The sequence below is a fragment of the Oryctolagus cuniculus genome, chromosome 9, assembly GCF_964237555.1.
Source record: "Oryctolagus cuniculus chromosome 9, mOryCun1.1, whole genome shotgun sequence".
Classification (NCBI taxonomy): domain Eukaryota; kingdom Metazoa; phylum Chordata; class Mammalia; order Lagomorpha; family Leporidae; genus Oryctolagus; species Oryctolagus cuniculus.
This window is the reverse complement of record NC_091440.1, coordinates 13,389,170-13,407,501: the sequence shown is the minus strand read 5'-3', so window position 1 is coordinate 13,407,501 and position 18,332 is coordinate 13,389,170. Positions and strand designations below refer to the sequence as shown.

Genomic DNA, 18,332 nt, shown 5'->3' with positions numbered 1-18,332 from the left:
ATTTATTTATTTGAAAGGCAGAGTTACAGAGAGGCAGAAGCAGAGAGAGAGGTCTTCCATCCGCTGATTTACACACAACTGGTCACAACGGCCGGAGCTGGGCCAATCAGAAACCAGGAGCCAGGAGCTTCCGCTAGGTCTCCCACACAGGTGCAGGGGGCCCAAGGACTTGGGCCATCTTCTACTGCTTTCCCAGGCCAAATCAGAGAGCTGGATCGGAAGTAGAGTAGCCGAGACTTGAAACAGCGCCTATATGGGATGCTGGCACTGCAGACAGGGGCTTTAACCTACTGCACCACAGCGCCAGCCCCGAGCCTGTGTTTTTAAACACTGGGAGAGAGCACCTTGTGATTGCCTCGTGACAGATGCGAAAGTGACCATGTGTCTCCTGACTGCCCACCCCCACCTGCTGCCCTCACTGATGGCGCCTGGGGACAGGTGAGTGTTAAAGGCCCACTGGGACACTGGGCCAGCGAGACGCTGCTGTGATTAACACACCAAAGGTGGGAGAATGCATCTTCTGTCCCTTCTGTTTTATCAGGGCCCGCGAGCACCACAGGGAGAGCAGCCAGACTCCCCTGGGAATTCGGATCACTGTGGACCACGCCAGCAGCTGCGTTCTCGGGTCTTTCACCCGATGGCAGGTGCACTCTGTTCTGGTCCTTTATTTCTGATTACTGTGTTAGGAACAGGCTGTCTCATGAGTGTCCCAGCAGAAATGGGCAGACTTGATTGGCAGAACAGTCTCCACTTCCTTGCCAATGCTCAGAGTCTGATCATTAATGTGATGAGCAAAACAAGAATGGTGAGTTCTCTCTGTGGTAAGACTTGCTCTGAGTGTGTTTTTCAAAAACTTGTCAACTTACTTCCTGCTCAGAAAGCACCTGGAAGCAGGAATGGTCACCATCATCTTTTCTTGTCTACAGATGAGAAACTGAGGTGCAGAGGGGCTGAGCAGCCCTGCCCGGGGGTCGGCACTAGTGAGCGAAGAACTGGGGTTTTCTTTTTATTCGAAAGGCAGAGGGATAGAGAACTCCAGTCTTCTGGTTCACTCCCTAAACATTTAACAACAGCAGGAACAGACCCAGGAGCCAGGAACCCAATCTGGATCTCCCATGGGGAAAGCAGGGACCAACAACTTGAGCCTTCAGCTGCTGCCTCCCTGTGTGCACAATTAATAGGAAACTGGAAATGGGATCAGAGCCGGGACTGGAAGTAGGCACTCCAGTAGAGGAGGCCGGAGTCCTGAGTAGTGTCTCATCCTCGCCACCCAATGCCCACCTCTCAGAATTGGGATTTGAACTCACACCTAGGTGTGTTACTCTCTACCATTGCACACTCTGCCCTGGCTCTGGAGAGGCTGAACAGGTATCTAGAATGTTCTCTCTCACAACACAGTTGGCCTAATTACCCTATCTATACTTGGCATATATAACATGTATTTGTGTTCACATTTTAAAATGATATAGGATATACAATGTGTGGCAGCAGTATACAAATTCTTTCATTGTTTAAATATTTGCTTATTTATTCAAAAGGCAGAGCTAAAGACAGAGAGAGGAGAGAGAGAGAGAAAGCGAGAGATAGTCCATCTGCTCGTTCACTGCCCAAATGGCTGCAAAAAGTTGGACTGGATCAGGCCAAAGCCAAGAGCCAGGAGCTTCATCTTGGTCTCTCAGGTTGGTGGCAGGGGCCCAGGTAAGTGGAGCAGCCAGGACTGGAATCGGTGCTCATATGGAGTGCTGGCATTGCAGGCGCGGCTTAACCTGGTATGCCATAGCACCAGCCCACAAATGATTTCTTTTAAACAGAATTGTTGATAACGACCCTGGCATTTTCAGATATGGTATGATGGGCTGTTGTTAGCTGGAATATCTATGAAGTACCAGAAAAAATGTTCTTCTGCTATGAATTTGCTTGGAATAGTTTTTCAAATACCTTTTATCTCCAAAATTCAGGTGGCCTGTTTTCCTTGTCAATCAGCACAACCTTAGTGAATAGTGGCTGAACCTTGTTCCCTTTTTCTCAGGGGGTTGGGAGTCGGGGTCAGACCTTGCCACATAGTACTTCTGCCTCTGTTTTCTAGGGAGAGTCTCACGCACCATTTAAGCTCCCTGCTGTAAGAATAATCTGGAAAACTGGAGAGGATTCAAATAAGAATAAAAATGATCAAAGGGTAGAAAAGTTACAGAAATGTTTAGTCTGGGGAAAAGAAGGCTGAAAGGTGTTCGAAACACTCACCTCAGTGGAGGACACTGCACAGATGTTTTAGTCATCTGGTGGCTGGTGCAGCAGGTTTGGTGAGGCTGCGCCACGGAGCGATTGCAAGGGAAGAAAACGGGGAAGACTGGGACCAGGGCTGGGCCGTATCCAACAATGGGTGTGTCGTAATTGGAAGGATGGCTGGGGCTCAAATGCAGTGGCTGTGAAAGGAGACTCAGCCAGGTGGACAGATGGTCATCAGGGACTATCCAAGGTCAGTGTCAGGATCCCAGCAGCCCTGTGTGTTCCTCTCTCGCTGAAGTCTGGCTCCCTCTTGTGGGGTCCACTGGAGCCCCATGCTGTCCCCTGTTCCCCTGGCCTGTCCACACAGGGAACACCTCCTCCTCATCCTGCGGGCAAGGAAAGACAGCTGCTGCCCACCTGGTTCAGAGAACCCAGGCACTCCGGTTGTTGTTCTTTTCTATCTTTTCGAACTCTAGCAGGGAACTCATCCCTGAATAATCTCCTTATAAAGAAATACTGCTATCCCAGCAGACCTAAGAATATAAGCACTTAGCAAATGGTAGCTCTTACATGTTAGCCAACCCCAGTTTCTACACATATATGACATCATTGTCACAATACACAGAGGCTCTGGCAGCAGACTCTCTGAGACTCTCCCGGGACCTAATTCATCTTACAGTACTTTGGGAAATCCCTTGGCCATTCTAGGGGAAAGGTAGGAGGGGGAGGGAGGGAGGGAGAGAGGCTCCAGCATCCCAGGAGGCAGATGTTAGTGGCAATCTGGGGAGGGGTGCAACCAGCCACAGGTGGCACTTGTCACAGCACATGGTGACAAGAGTGAGAATGGCAGAGGGCAGCCAGGTAGACAGCATCCTCCCTTGTCAGCGAGGGAGCCAACTAGACTGGCATTCTCAGTGGGCATTGGGGTGGGATGGGGTGTTAAGGGCTTTCCAGTGGTGTGTGTGTGTGTGTGTGTGTGTGTGTGTCTGTGTAGAGGGAGAGGGAGAAAGAGAGACAGAGAAAGAGAGATTTATTTTAAGACACTGGCTCTGGTAATTTTGAGTCCAGACAGGTGCAACATCTGCTGGTCTGAATATAGTAAAAACAACCTGAGTGCCCCCTACTGTACGCTGACAACACGGATCCCTTCCAGGTGCCCAGAAGCTGGGGGCTGTCTCCTCACCAGCAAGCCAGCCACCAGTTCTGCAGCGGACACCAGCTGGGCATCCCACCCACCCACCCCCCGCCCCGGAGGAGGCATCAGACCTACCAGACTGTCCACCACAGTGAGAGGAGGGAGAGAAGGGAACTGACGGATGACCAGCCCAGCCCTGTTCCCACTGCGGCGCTCTGCTCCGTCCCGTAGAGGATCCGTGGTAAGACTCAGTGCCTGTGTGCACAGTTGTAACCCACTCCTTGTCGACTGCTCTTCCCCGAGTTCCTCACCAGGCTTCTTGGGGCTGCCTCTTAGAGAGGTGAGTTTTGCACCCAAATTTCTTTCTTTCTTTTTTTTTTCTTTTTTTTTTTTTTTTTGAGATTTATATCTATTTGAAAGGCAGTGTTACAGAGAGGGAGAGAGGGAGAGAGAGGGAGAGAGAGAGAGAATGTGTCTTCCATCTGCTGGTTCACTCCCCAGATGGCCACAATGGCCAGAGCTGCACCGATCCGAAGCCAGGAGCCAGGAGCTTCTTCTGGGTCTCCCATGTGGGTGCAGGGGTCCAAGGACCTGGGAAATCTTCTACTGCTTTCCCAGGCCACAGCAGAGAGCTGGAAAGGAAGTGGGGCAGCTGGAACTCAAACCTGTGTCTATATGGGATGCCGGCACTGCAGGCAGCAGTTTTACCCTCTACACCACAGCGCATAAAAATGTTCTAACCAATGGTTATATTAAGGAACAAGGCTAGATGGCCAGATAAAGAGAATTAAATGCTTCGGTCTCCTATTTGTAAGTCTAATGCGTTATGCACCTTGTTTATAACTCGGAACATTATCTAAGATTCCACTGTCTCCATATCACATTAGGCTGTTCAGAACCCCATTACGTTTTGTCATATGTTAGCATGACATAAATGACACACATCTAGTCAAATGGTTCTCAATCTTAGGAGACTCAGCTCCCCTTCTATAATAAATATGCTGCAGTTCTGCTTTTAATATCCTACCTGAAACTCAAGGAAAATATGCTACACATAATTTTAATGATCAATATGACCCACTTAGATATAAAGAAGAAATTGGTAACAAAATGATACACCTTTTGATTTGTCGGTGTGTCGAGGTGTGAAGACACTAGAAGACACAATCCCTGCTTCCACCCACAAATATCCTCGTTTGTGTATGAAAGAAGTCAGGCAGCCCGAAGCCTGGGCACACACACTGTATAGAAATGTGAGTGGAGGATGTGCCTGGCAGAATAAAACTACTGCAGGAGGAGTGACTCCTTGTCTGGCACCAACAGACTAGACAGGTTTGCAGGTGATTTGAGAAAGGGGAACAACTTGAACTTGGCCTCCAGCAGCAAGCAGAGGCGAGACAACAGGGCATCTGGTAGTCTCACAGTGCTGGGCTCTGGATGTCTGGCTGGAAAACACTTCCTCCGTGCTTTGAAGGGGTGGTAACAGTGGTCCGCGGAGAGCTGCCTCCTATTCTGATGCCCCGCCACATGTGAGGGGCTACAGCCCATCTCTAGAACCTAAAAAGACCCTGTTTTGATATATGAAAGGAAACAGATGACAAAAAGTTTCAGAGAAATGGTGTGGTGGCCTTCTAAGGTGTATAACCCACCCACACCATAATTTCCTCAGCATAGGTTTCCTATCAGCACACAATCAGAATGAGAAGCGATTGATGGTTCAGGAGACGCTGCCTGGGCTGTGCCCTGCCTCCAAGCCCTTACCACGTCTCAGCGTCCTTTCCCACCACAGCTCATAGCCTTGGACTTGCTGTCCTACCACAGCCTCCCCCTTACTTGCACGGCTGACTGGATGTAGTGGGAATTGTTACCTCACCGCAGTGGCTGATGGGAGTGAGTGGATCAATACCCCAGCCCCCTGCCCTTCAGTGGGCTGACGCTGAGACACTGGCTCCTGGGGCTTCCCATGGGATTGAGGTCAGGTTGCATGCAGTGTTAGTCTGTAGGATCATTCATCTCCGTGGTTTCCCTCCTTCCCTTCCCGTCCTCCCACTGGAGACTCTTAGCACCACCCCCAAAACCACTTGCACCTAAGATCGTGTCAGAGTTAAGCAGATGACAAAAATGTGAAACAAAAAACCTTCTTAATTTTATTGATAAAATGTAATGAGGTTCTAATTCTGTTACCAGGAATCTCAGTGGTCTGCTACATTTTACTGCTTTTGCGGTCTGTCCTACTGCACTGAGAACCCCTTTTCACCTGGATGTGCAGCTGGGAATGGAATACGCCATAAACAACAGAGCTCCCATTTGAAACCGAGCTGAATGAAAGTTTTAGCGGAACCCAAAACTGTGTGTGATTGGATTAAATAATTCTTTGGTACCCCCAAAATATTTTTAGTTCAATTAATATTTCCTGTAAACATTGGCTAATATGTTGCATCATCTTCAAAGGATTAATCACCTAATCTGATGTTATAGGTTGATACTGATCTCTAGATCTAATGTTTTTAAGTAGCATTCAAACTCACAACATAGCTCCATACCAGTCTCCCTAGAACTAGCCTTACCCACTTCCAATAATGGGACCATGAACGTTCTTCACAAGCAGAATCTTTAAAAGTGATTAAGTCCATTGAAAAATCTCATAATAATTGTTTTTCTTTAATATCAGTCTCGCAGCTTGCAGTGTAAGGATTTCATTTAACATTTCTGAAAAATATGAAATATATGTCAATTTCATAATATGATTTACTTGGTGTCACTATTTAATTTCTAATTCATTGAAAACAAAATTCAGGGCTGACATTATGACATAGCTGTTAAAGCTGCTGCCTGTGATGCCAGCATCCCTTATGGGTGACGGTTTGTGTCCCTGCTGTTCCACTTCTGATCCAGCTCCCTGCTAAAGATCTGGGAAAAGCAGCAAGTTGGTCCAGCTCTTTGGGCCCCTGACACCCACGTGGAAGACCTGGATGAAGCTCCTGGCACTTGGCTTTGGTCTTGCCGAGCCCTAGCCATTATGGGAGTGAAGCAGCAGATGGAAGATCTGTCTGTCTCTGTTTCTCTTTCCCTCTCTGTAACACTGACTTTCAAATAAATAAATCTGGTAAAAAAAAATTGTACATTAGCATTAAACAGTGAACATTTTAAAGAATTTTCCTTGAAATGCCATTGTATTTCCATATGAGGATAAAGCAAACTCCTTTTCACCATCAATACAAAGATTATAAAAATAATCTTTTATTAGAGGCATTAATTTTATTAATGGCACCGATAACATTCATTGATTTCTGATGAGTCTTTCATAAGATTTTTGAGGTGGTCAATGAATAATTAGTTCAATGATCTGTTCATGTGGCTGTTGCTGCTTTTGTTTTTAAACCCCGTTAACAGCTGACGTAACTGCTGCTCCATCTGTTGTACATGGCACTAGAAAAGCAAAAAAGAATTCCTGTGGAATAATTCTTAAGAGTTTAAATTTTGAGAATCAGAGTTACAGACAGAGAAAGGGAGAGACAGAAAGAGATTTTTCCTTCTGCTGGTCCACTCCCCAAATGGCTGAAATGGCCAGAACTGGGCTGATTGAAAGCTAGGAACCAGGAGCTTCTTCTGGGTCTCCCACGTAGTTGTAGGGGCCAAAGCAGCTGGGCCATCTCACTGTGCCTTCCCAGAGGCATTAGCAGAAAGCTGTATTGGAAGTGGAACATCTAGGACTCGAACCAGTGCCCATATAGGATGCCAGCACAGCAGGCAGCGGCTTTTTTTTTACTGTGCCACAGCACCGACCCCTGTCTGCACAATTCATAAGCAATTTTTCACTTAATGTGTTAATTCTCCAGGAATTGTACATTTTTCATCAGCAGAGCTTCACTATCATACAGATGACTGACAGTCACTGGCAAATGTCTAAAATTCATTTCAGGGGCCAGTGCTGTGGCATAGTAGGTAAAGCTGCCGCCCGCAGTGCTGGCATCCCATATGGGTGCCAGTTTGAGACCCGGCTGCTCCACTTCCGATCCAGCTCTCTGCTGTGGCCTGGGAAAGCAGTAGAAGATGACCCAAGTCCTTGGGGCCACTCATGTGGGAGACCCAGAAGAAGCCCTGGTTCCTGGCTTCAGAGGTGCACAGCCCCGGCTATTGCGGCCATTTGGGGAGTGAACCAGCGGATGGAAGACCTCTCTGCCTCTGCCTCTCTGTAACTCTGCCTTTCAAGCAAATAAATAAATCTTTAAAAAAAATAAAAAATTCATTTCAGAGCTGAGCTTCTACCTTTTTGGATTTCACAAAGATCCTTCCACTCATGCCTATAAAATTAGTTTTCCACAGAATAGAGGAAATTATTTAAATTTCTTACTGACATAATAAATCTTACATAGCTGGTAAGATTCATTTGTCTCCAATATTGTTTAAGATTGTCACAAATTGTACCACTTACACTATTCTATAAGAATGAGACCCTTCCGATTACATTTCTTTTCTTTTTTTTTTTTTTTAAGATTTACTTATTTATTTGAAAGGCAGAATTACAGGGAGGCAGAGGAAAGAGAGAGAAAGGTCTTCCATCCACTGGTTCACTCTCCACATGGCCACAATGGCTGGAGCTGAGCCAATATGAAGCCAGGAGCCAGGAGCTTCTTCCGGGTCTCCCGGGTGGGTGCAGGGGCCCAAAGACTTGGGCCATCTTCTACTGCTTTCCCAGGCCATAGCAGAGAGTCAGATAGGAAGTGGAGCATCCAGGACTCGAACCAGCACCCGTATGGGATGCCGGCCCTGTAGGCGGCATCTTTTACCCACTAAGCCGCAGCACTGGCTGCCCCACCCTCTCCGATTTACATTTCAAAACAAATTTCAGGGACAGTACTATAATTTTCAGACAAATCTCGGAAGTGTCTCTGTTTGTCAACTCTTTGTTTAAAACCATTCACCTTATTTTGATGGCTTCCTATCTTAGATGAATTTGAAAAAATGTCTTTTCCTACAGGTAAGCTCATGCATTCAACTGAATTATTATCATTATTTTTAAGATTTATTTATTTACTTGAAAGTCAGAGTTACACAGAGAGAGAGAAGGAGAGAGAGAGAGAGAGGTCTTCCATCTGCTGGTTCACTCCCCAGATGGCTGCAGCGGCTGGAGCTGCACTGATCCAAAGCCAGCAGCCAGGAGCCAGGAGCTTCTTCCAGGTCTCCCACGCTGGTGCAGGGGTTCAAGGACCTGGGCCATTGTCCACTGTTTTCCCTGGCCATAGCAGAGAGCTGGATAGGAAGTGGAGCAGCAAGGACTCGAACCGGCGCCCATATGGGATGCCAACACTGCAGGCGGCGGCTTTACCTGCTACACCACAGTGCTGGCCCCTGAACTGAATTCTCTTGACACCACCACACTTTACCATGCAAAAAAATCTGGAGAAGAACATTGTTTCACACTTTGGCAAATATCTTTTTTTTTTTTTTTTTTGACAGGCAGAGTGGACAGAGAGAGAGAGAGAGAGAGAGAAAGGTCTTCCTTTGCCTTTGGTTCACCCTCCAATGGCCACCGCGGCCGGTGTACTGCGCTGATCCGATGGCAGGAGCCAGGTACTTCTCCTGGTCTCCCATGGGGTGCAGGGGCCCAAGCACTTGGGCCATCCTCCACTGCACTCCCTGGCCACAGCAGAGAGCTGGCCTGGAAGAGGGGCAACCAGGACAGAATCCGGCGCCCCGATTGGGGCTAGAACCCGGTGTGCCGTCGCCTATTTCTTTCCTTTTTTTTTTTTTTTTTTTTGGACAGGCAGAGTGGACAGAGAGAAAGGTCTTCCTTCTGTTGGTTCACCCCCCAATGGCAGCTGTGGCCGGTGCACTGCGCCAATCCGAAGCCAGGAGCCAGGTGCTTCTCCTGGTCTCCCATGGGGTGCAGGGCCCAAGCACCTGGGCCATCCTCCACTGCACTCCCTGGCCACAGCAGAGAGCTGGCCTGGAAGAGGGGCAACCAGGACAGAATCCAGTGCCCCGACTGGGACTAGAACCCGGGGTGCTGGCGCCGCAGGTGGAGGATTAGCCTAGTGAGCCGCAGCACTGGCCAACAAATGGTAGTATCTTAAAAAGTACTTCCAGGGAGGACCCTGAGGCCTTATCAATGAGCTTCTTGTACTCTGTTCACTAACACCTCTCGGTTTATCTTGCAGCTTGAACTAATCGTTTACCCAGGCATGAATTCATAACCTCATGCATTGGTCAAGTGGAAAATACTGGTTCAGAGTGTTACACAGGTCTTCCACCAGTACTATGGAAAGCTCCACTGTATACTCATGAGTGAGCCGGGGCAGGGTGGGGACAGCATTGTCTTAGCAGTACCACGAAAATAGCTTTGTCCTTTGGGTTCCCTTTTTGGGTCAGAGATCGCCACACCTACACCGAGTCCCCGTCCTATGTAGGCTACAGGCTTTCTCACCAGCGGACAACTTCTGCAAACATAAAGGACAATCGTTTGGTTGCAAAAGATTTGAGCTGGTTAACCTAAGGTTAAATATAAGCTGTATTTCAAGACTGTAAAAAAAATAAATAAATAAATAAATCAAGCCTGAAGAAGGAAAGAAAAAGCACCTATATTTTTGCTTTCTAGATCTAATCAATGTGACTATTCCGGTCCCCTGGAACTTCTACTAAGGGTGCGGGGACTGTGTTAATAAGGGAATCTCAGATTTACATTGGCTCGTACAAATAAATTCATTTTTTTCTTGTTTAAGTATGCTGTACACTTTTGCAGCCTGTCCTTTCATTTAGCCGTGTACTATGGACAATTTCCCCCTATTCTTTGAAAAAAACTTTTTAAACGATTGTATAATAAAATTTTCAGGCTCACACCTATTTTAGATGAAGTGACTTTAGCAAAGAGCAATTTCAGTCAGCAGTGGGAAGAAAACCTAACCTGACAACAGGCAGGGTCTCTGCGCTGGACTCGCCCCGCGCGGGCGGCCTCCCGGGCCGTTAGGGCTTGGTGCGTGCACTCGCGTGGGCCCGACGTGGGTCCGGACAAAGGGGACAGCTGGATAGGCCCGCTGTCCCATATGGAGGGAGCGTCGGCCAGCTCTCCTTCCGTCCGCGTCCAGAGACCTCTCGCCCTTGGCTGGACACCGGAACCCGAGACGGGCTAGCCGGAAAGACTGGGCATGCGTGGGACGCGCCGGGCGTCCCGTCCGAGGAACTGTTAAAGGACCGAGAGGAATCTGCGGCCATCGCGGCTCCTCAGGGTGCGGAAGCGCGGGTGGGCACAGGGGTACGGCTCCTAGGGTTACCCCTGAGCTCCATCTCAGCCCTTTCCTAACTGCAGCCGCAGCCGTCGGAAAACTCCGCACACGCGAACCCCGTCCGCGGCGGACGCACTTCCCCTCCCCAGCAGGAAGGGAGGGCGCAGACCGAGTGGGCGCGCCCCTGAGTCGCGCATGCGCAGTCCGGAGGGCGTCCCCTAGAGTGGCATCACGGCGCCGGATTCACCGCCCCGCCGGGAGTGCGCCTGCGCGGTCGCCGGGGGCTCTCCACCTCCGGTTCCCCTCCCCCTGGTCCCCCGCGGGGGCTCCGAGCCCGGCGGGACCATGTTCACCAGCACCGGCTCCAGTGGGCTTTGTGAGTACCGGCCGCCGCCGTCCTGGCTGCCCCCACACACCCCCCTGAGCACTTCCTTGAGGAGGCTGGGGGCAGCCGAGCCCCTCCGGCTTGAAGGAAGTGGGAGGGCCGACCCTCCATCTCCGAGCCCGTACCTCAGTAGTTGGTGGCCTTGGGGGGCAGCGGGCTCCGCCCCCATCCTGGCTGGCGAGTGGGCTCGGAGTCCCGCCGCCAGCCTCGGCCCCCGCCCGTGAGCCCCCCCGGCGATGCTGGCGGCGGGCTGGGCAGTTGGGGTCAGGCTGGATGCCCCGGTGTTCCGGGGGCCCTGCCCGATGCCCCCGGTAGCGCGTGTGCCAGGCCGAAAGAAGAGGCCGTCCCGGTGGAGGCGGTGCTGGGAGCCTGCCCCCTTCTCGTCACTTTCCCCATTCATTGAGGCCGCCGACAGGCAGAGTGCAGCCCTCGTCAGGCGCTGACCTCCCCGAGTCGGGAGACGCGCTTCTCCCCGGTCTGAGGAGTTTTCGGGCGATTCAAGTGCTTGCGAGTGGAGAGAAGTTTAGGGAGCCTTTGGCCGGAGACCGTGCTCTGCTGCTGGTGTCGCCGTGGCCATCGGGGCGGCAGCGCTGGTCAGAGTGGCGAGGGAACTCCTATTAGCCGTTTAAACAAGGAGCCACTCCAGGGTGTTTAGCTGACTTTGGGTAAAGCGGATCTGTTAGCCGGACAGCCCTGAGGTCGTGCCCTGACTCCAGCAACAGCCAGCTGTTGGCAGCCAGTATTTGAGCAGCTCTTCGCGAAGCTCTGATGTTTCGTTTGCTTGTCTCCGCGGGCGCTTCTTAACTCTATACGTGTGAAGTGAATGTTGTCGGAATACAGGCACCTGTCTGGCGTCCATCAGCGTCGCAGTCCTGTAGTAAAAATGGTGGGGGTCGGCGCCGTGGCTCACTAGGCTAATCCTCCGCCTAGCGGCGCCAGCACACCGGGTTCTAGTCCCGGTCGGGGCGCCGGATTCTGTCCCGGTTGCCCCTCTTGCAGGCCAGCTCTCTGCTGTGGCCCGGGAGTGCAGTGGAGGATGGCCCAGGTGCTTGGGCCCTGCACCCCATGGGAGACCAGGAGAAGCACCTGGCTCCTGCCTTCAGATCAGCGTGGTACGCTGGCCGCGGTGGCCATTGGAGGGTGAACCAACGGCAAAAGGAAGACCTTTCTCTTTGTCTCTCTCTCTCACTGTTCACTCTGCCTGTCAAAAAAAAAAAAAGGTGGGAACGCATGTCTTCGACCCAGAGTGTGTTGGTGTCAGGGCCACAGGCGTGCGTTTACTTCCCCACCTCTCAGGTTGGGGATTTGATTCATAGCATCTTCCATGGATTGGTCCCAAAATGAGTTACATCTCCTAGGTGGTTATAGTCTCCCTACTACCTTTGGGCTGAAAACCATTATGACTGTTGATGGATGGAACTGAAGCTTCAAGAAAGGGATGGAAAAAGGGGTAGAATTCTTCAGGCTTCTTGTTCTTCAGCATTTTGAACTATCCTTGGTGACCAAAAATACATGTAACAATTGAAAAGGCAAGATAAATCTGTTATTGGTTATTAGTGTATTGGCAACTTGTATTCTGAGGAAGGTAATATTTTGTGACCTGTGGCACAATTTATATTTTTTTTATTACTTTGGTGACTGTTGAGTTCTAGGAACCAAATTGCTGCCCAGAGAGAGGCTTAGGCTGCGGGGCCCTCCCCAGCTGTTTTGGCCAGTTTCTGAAATAAGTGTATCCTCAGTGTGAGGGTAGGTGGAATGGCCCTTCTTTAGGAAGCTGGTGCCATGTGCTTATTCAACAAATACTTTGGGCATCTTTGAGGATATTTCAAAAAGTTGGTAGAAAATGGAATTAAAAGATGAGTTGATTTTGGGGGCTGGCAGAATGGCGTTAGCAGGTAAAGCCATCAGTGAGACACCAGCATCTCGTGGGCACAGGTTCATGTCTCTGCCACTCCACTTCTGGTCCAGCTCCCTACTCATGTCCTGAGAAAAGCAGTAGAAGATGGCCCAAGTGCTTGGGCCCCTGCAGTCCATGTGGGAGACCCATTAAGCTCCTGGCTCCTGGCTTCCACCTGGTCATCGTGGCCATGAACTGTAATTCTAACTTTCAAATAAAATAAATATTTTTTTTAAAAGACAAGTGGATTTTAGTATAAAAGTTTTTGAAATCCTTGTATAGTTCTTTCATAGTACCCATTTTTCATGAACTTTTTTTTTTTTTTTAAATTTTTTGACAGGCAGAGTGGACAGTGAGAGAGAGAGAGAGAAAGGTCTTCCTTTGCCGTTGGTTCACCCTCCAATGGCCGCCGTGGCCAGCGCGCTGCGGCCGGCGCACCGCGCTGATCCGATGGCAGGAGCCAGGAGCCAGGTGCTTATCCTGGTCTCCCATGGGGTGCAGGGCCCAAGCACCTGGGCCATCCTCCACTGCACTCCCTGGCCACAGCAGAGGGCTGGCCTGGAAGAGGGGCAACCGGGACAGAATCCGGCGCCCCGACCGGGACTAGAACCCGGTGTGCCGGCGCCGCTAGGCGGAGGATTAGCCTAGTGAGCCACGGCGCCGGCCCATGAACTTTTTGAAGACCCCTTGTGTGTAGGGATTTCAAATTTTTTTTGGCACCAAATCAACTTACCTTTCAATTCCACTCTCCATGAACCTTTTGAAGGCCACTTGCACTGAAGACTGTGAAGTGTGCCGGGTGTGGGAGACAGTGATGAGCAAGTCTTGGTCCCCGTGTGATCGGTGGCCTGAAATTTCAGTGCAGTTTAGGCATGATTTTTCCAGGATTGGCCATTCCGCAAGTGTAGTGTCAGCGGTTACCTTGCTTTAAAAATTTTTTCCTGGCCAAGTTACCCACTGAGAAGGAAGTGATTTCCTTCAGACGAGAAGTTGTGTGGCCTTTTGGTGAGTCAAAGTCAAAGTTGCTGTGTGAGCAAACGCCCCACAGAAGGATAGTCCCCTGCTCCCTGCCTTCTCTTCCACCTGCACGCTCCCCACATTTTGAGACCAAGAGCTCGTGGTGTTGGAGTGTCGGCTTGCTCCTGAGGATTCACTCATTCATTCCTTCATTCCACAAGTGGCTGCTGAATACCCACTTAAGCTCGCACTGTTCGTGGGCGGAGGATGAAGGGAGCAGGATGGGTGAGAGTTATGTATGAATAAGAGGGTGATGGCCGAGACTGAAGTTCCTCCAGAGTGCCTCTTTAGCGTGCATGGGCAGGGAAGACACGTGGGAAGTGACTCTGCATGGCGTGAAGGGGGAGCCACGCCAGTCTGGTGAACAATCTTTGTTTTGAAGAAGGGCAACAGCAGGCGCAGGGACTGTAGAACAGGTGCGCAGCTGCCTGTCCAGCTCAGCTCTTCCCCAGCGTTCTCAGCAGATCCAGGGACTGAGTTCTTGAAACGCCCAAGAAATACACTATTGTTAATAACTTGTAGCTAAGAAGTAAAGATAGGCACTGATTAGGGAGAGACAAGCTTAAGGGAAGATGCTGTTTAAAATGTGTCTTTTCGTTCTAAAAGTAAGGTCAACCACGTGATAGAAAGTTGGGAAAGCTGAGCAAAACCATGGTTAGTGTTTTCAGCTAATTTTCTTCTTATTTCTTTTCCTATACATTTATATTCTTGTTTTAACATATTTTTTTTAAATTATAAAATGAGGACATGTTCATCAAAGAAACTTCTGAAATGCACAGAGCATGAGGACATTTTGGTACTACACTGTTTTTCCAGTGCAAAAGTAGATAACCAAATACATGAGTAAAAATAAATTCTTCTTACTCAATTATTATTTTGTAATTTTGTCCAACAGACCCTTTTAAAATGTAATCATAATGACTCCAGTTCTGTGTGGTTCTAGTTTTGTGTCTTCTCTTTTCCTTCATTAGAAGCACTTCCCAAGTATGCTATGCCTGCAGAATTTCTTGTTTCTCCCCTCCTGCTGTATCTGTCATAGTAGTATGAGACCATCTTAATATTTTCAGATATTCCTAAGAAGAGAAGAAGCGTAAATAAGCGGTGTTGCCTGGCAGCACCTGCCACACCCTGCTAAAGTCCAGCCCTAAAGGGCAGTGCCAGTTTGAGACTCCTCCAGCTATTGGAGGGAGAAAAGGTGGCTTTATTCACGTAACTGTGTTTAATTTTCACAGCAGCCCTGTGAGGACAGGTACTATTATTTTTTTCCTCCACAAAGAAGTATACTGTATTGAGACTCAGGATAATTTTTCCAAGAGCTCAAAGCTAGGATGTGGAAGAGCTGAGATCGGACGTAGATTTGCCTGCCTCCAAAGCCTGTAGATTCTTTTTCTGCTGTTCCGTGCCACATATTCATTGTCATTGTAGTCCCTGTAATAGAAAATGGCAATGGCAGTGTAAGTCTTAGCACAAACCTCTGGGAAAAAGTCGTGATGTGAATGAGTCTTCCGTGTGTCTCTATATCATTTCTTTCTTTTTTGTTTTTTGGGATTTATTTATCTGAGAGGTACAGTTATAGAACAGAGAAGGAAGAGGCAGAGAGAAAGGTCTTCCATCCACTCGTTTACTCCCACATAGCCACAATGGCTGGAGCTGGGCTGATTTGAAGCCAGGAGCCAGGTGCTTCTTCTGGGTCTCCCTCGCAGGTGCAGGGGTCCAAGCACTTGGGCCATCTCCACTGCTTTCCCAGGCCATAGTAGAGAGCTGGATTGGAAGAGGAGCAGCTGGGACACGAGCTGGTGCCCATATGGGATGCTAGGGCCTCAGGTTGAAGAGGCTTAGCCCACTGTGCCAGCTCCTCTGTGTATTTTCTTACATTTCTCAATCAACAGCTAGTAAGTAAATGTGTTATTGCCAATTCAGCTTACAGAATACACAACGGTATTCCATAATACATGTAAGTAAATCTCAGAACAGCCCTGTGAGGTGGGTAAGGTTGTTGTCCCTAATTAGCAGATGACAAAACTAAGGCCTTGACATTCAAATGACTTTCCTAAGACCACATAGCTGGTGAGTGAGGGGCAGGACTAGAATTTGAACCCCGTCTGGCTGCGCTTTCTCTGTTGCACACGGTTGTTTCTCAGCCTTGATGTTTATCTCCACTGGCCTCGTTTGCCCCTGGCATCTCCGTGGGCTACTGGTACCTCAGCCCAGGGGTGGAGCTTGTGTCCCAGCCCCTGAAAACCGCTTTCCTGTCCTTGGGATGGCTGCAGCTGTCCACTCACGTGTTCTGCCAAGTTCCTGCTGATGGCCAGCAACCCACAAGTCTCTGCTTTCTTCCTGCATCAGAACCGAGACCCAGTTTGTGAACACCCTGTTTGTAGAGATGTTTTGTGTCCTAATTGGGCTATTTTCGTCGCAGCTAATGCCCTATAGTTATCTTTATTTGTATGATCCTTTTTCCCTTTCCCCTCACCAAGTTAGTGTCTTCCTTCTCCAACTTCATCCATTCTCAGCTTGTCTCAATATGAAGTTAAGTAACGGAGGTGGAATCTGTCTTACCACAAGCTATTTTAAAAATGCATTCCCAGAGAATTTTGATACGTGTAGCTTGGAAAAGAGTATTTCATAAACACTGCCGTGGTTGTGAAGTGTGCTTTGCGGCACGCTGGTGCTCTGAGGGTCGCCTGGAGTTCTCACTGTCATTTAAATCACTGCGCCTTTCCCCAAGTGCTTTCCCTAGGACTTTAGAATTGATAATTGCAGTTGTTCTGGGCTATTTTTCATTGCTTATGTCAAATAAATCCCTTTGATGTAGCATGGGACAGTGGAAAGAGGAGGACGTTAGTATTTGGAAAGGACCTAGTGTAGCCAAGTGGGTTGGAAATGTTGTTGGTATACTGTTTCTTTGTGATTGGCAAAGCAGATGAACACTTCTTAGCAGGCACACAGCAGGGAAATTTAACTGTATTAACTGCTTCTAAGACTTACTGGAGATGGAAAATAAAAACATAAGAATGAAACATAAAATTTCACTTTATTATATTGCTCAGACTTGATCCTGATTTATATATTGCTGTTCTGTAAAAACTTTGATTCCTTCAGTAGTTTCTATGTATTTGTGTGTGTGTGTGGCAGATCTGTTTAGTTGATTCATTCCCCAAATGTTCATGACAGGTAGGACTAGACCAGGAGGGTGCCAGAGACCCAGAGCTCAATCCTAGGCTCCCACATGGGTGGCAGGGACCCAACTACTTTGAGCCATCCCAGGCGGACATTAGCAGGAAGCCAGAATCTGGAGCAGACCCCGAACTTGAACCAAGACACTCTGAGATGCCATGTGGGCATCCCAGGTGTCATCATAACTGCGATGCCAGATGCCTGCCCCTGTCGCTCCCCCTCTTCATGGAGGAACGACACCAAGCCCTGCCTAGGCTTCATATCCAAGTCACGGCACCATTATGTCGCTCCCCGTTTTCGTGGAGGAGCAACACAGGACCCTGCGCTGTTCTTTCGTCTGCTTGGCCCTCCCCGGGTTTGCTGCTGGTTCTTCCCGGGTTGGCTACTATCCCTTCCACCTCCGTGGAAGGGCAGTTCCCCCTGGCCACATTCCCCACTTCCGCAGGGGAGCGGCACTCCGCCGGCCGGCTCTCTGGGGGGCTGCACAGGCGTTCCCCTTAGATGTTCCCCATAGATGTTCCTGGTGCATGCCGTCTCTCTCCTCCTTTATAGTCCTCCTCCGCCAATCCCAACTCGGCTGCCCACATGCCGAGTACGCTGCTCTCCAATCAGGAGCAAGTCCTACAGTTAATTGGTTGAACTGGAGGCAGCTGCGCGGAAGCTGTTTACTTCTCTCCCAGCGCCATATTGTGGGAGAGCAGATGCATAGAATAAGTCTTAATTCGAGTAACTTAGTCTAGTCCGGATTGCTCCCCACATGCCCCTTGTCTGAAACTTTTCCTGCTGGTGTCTAGATGTATATGAACATCTTTAAAAGCAATTTGGGGCCGGCGCTGCGGCTCGCTAGGCTAATCCTCTGCCTTGCGGCGCCGGAACACCGGGTTCTAGTCCCGGTCGGGGCGCCGGATTCTGTCCTGGTTGCCTCTCTTCCAGGCCAGCTCTCTGCTGTGGCCAGGGAGTGCAGTGGAGGATGGTCCAAGTGCTTGGGCCCTGCACCCCATGGGAGACCAGGAGAAGCACCTGGCTCCTGCCATTGGATCAGCGCGGTGCACCGGCTGCAGCGCACCGACTGCGGCGGCCATTGGAGGGTGAACCAAAGGCAAAGGAAGACCTTTCTCTCTGTCTCTCTCTCTCACTGTCCACTCTGCCTGTCAAAAAAAAAAAAAAGCAATTTGGGGGCTATATGTAGTTTCATATTCTGCTTTATTCATTTGATCTTAAATGAATTTATCCCGTGTCATTGATAATCTTCAAAGCTGACTTTTAACACTA

The 18,332-nt window shown here is 49.4% G+C and overlaps 1 protein-coding gene and 1 long non-coding RNA gene across 5 annotated transcripts in view; one reads left to right on the top strand and one right to left on the bottom strand.

Annotated features, from left to right (window-relative positions):
• Window positions 1–3,719: 3,719 nt before the first annotated feature.
• Window positions 3,720–10,790, bottom strand: LOC127492102 (uncharacterized). Of its 2 annotated transcripts, XR_011378722.1 has the most exons (3): window positions 10,266–10,775; window positions 5,929–6,070; window positions 3,720–3,993 (listed from the first exon to the last, which is right to left on the bottom strand). It is a non-coding gene; the product is annotated as an uncharacterized lncRNA (long non-coding RNA). The 2 variants fall into 2 exon arrangements; XR_007921143.2 differs by lacking the exons at window positions 3,720–3,993; window positions 5,929–6,070 and adding an exon at window positions 8,378–8,614 and having other exon boundaries at window positions 10,266–10,790.
• Window positions 10,776–18,332, top strand: part of UBAC2 (UBA domain containing 2) — a 191,779-nt gene continuing 184,222 nt past the window's right edge. For 2 of the 3 annotated variants that reach the window (XM_017343571.3, XM_070048670.1), the window contains exon 1: window positions 10,780–10,960. In XM_017343571.3, coding sequence (XP_017199060.2) covers window positions 10,930–10,960 — 31 coding nt within the window. In that variant the 5' untranslated portion in view covers window positions 10,780–10,929. Of the gene's footprint in view, window positions 10,961–18,332 lie in introns of all 3 variants that reach the window. The other variant, XM_008260139.4, reaches the window with a different exon arrangement.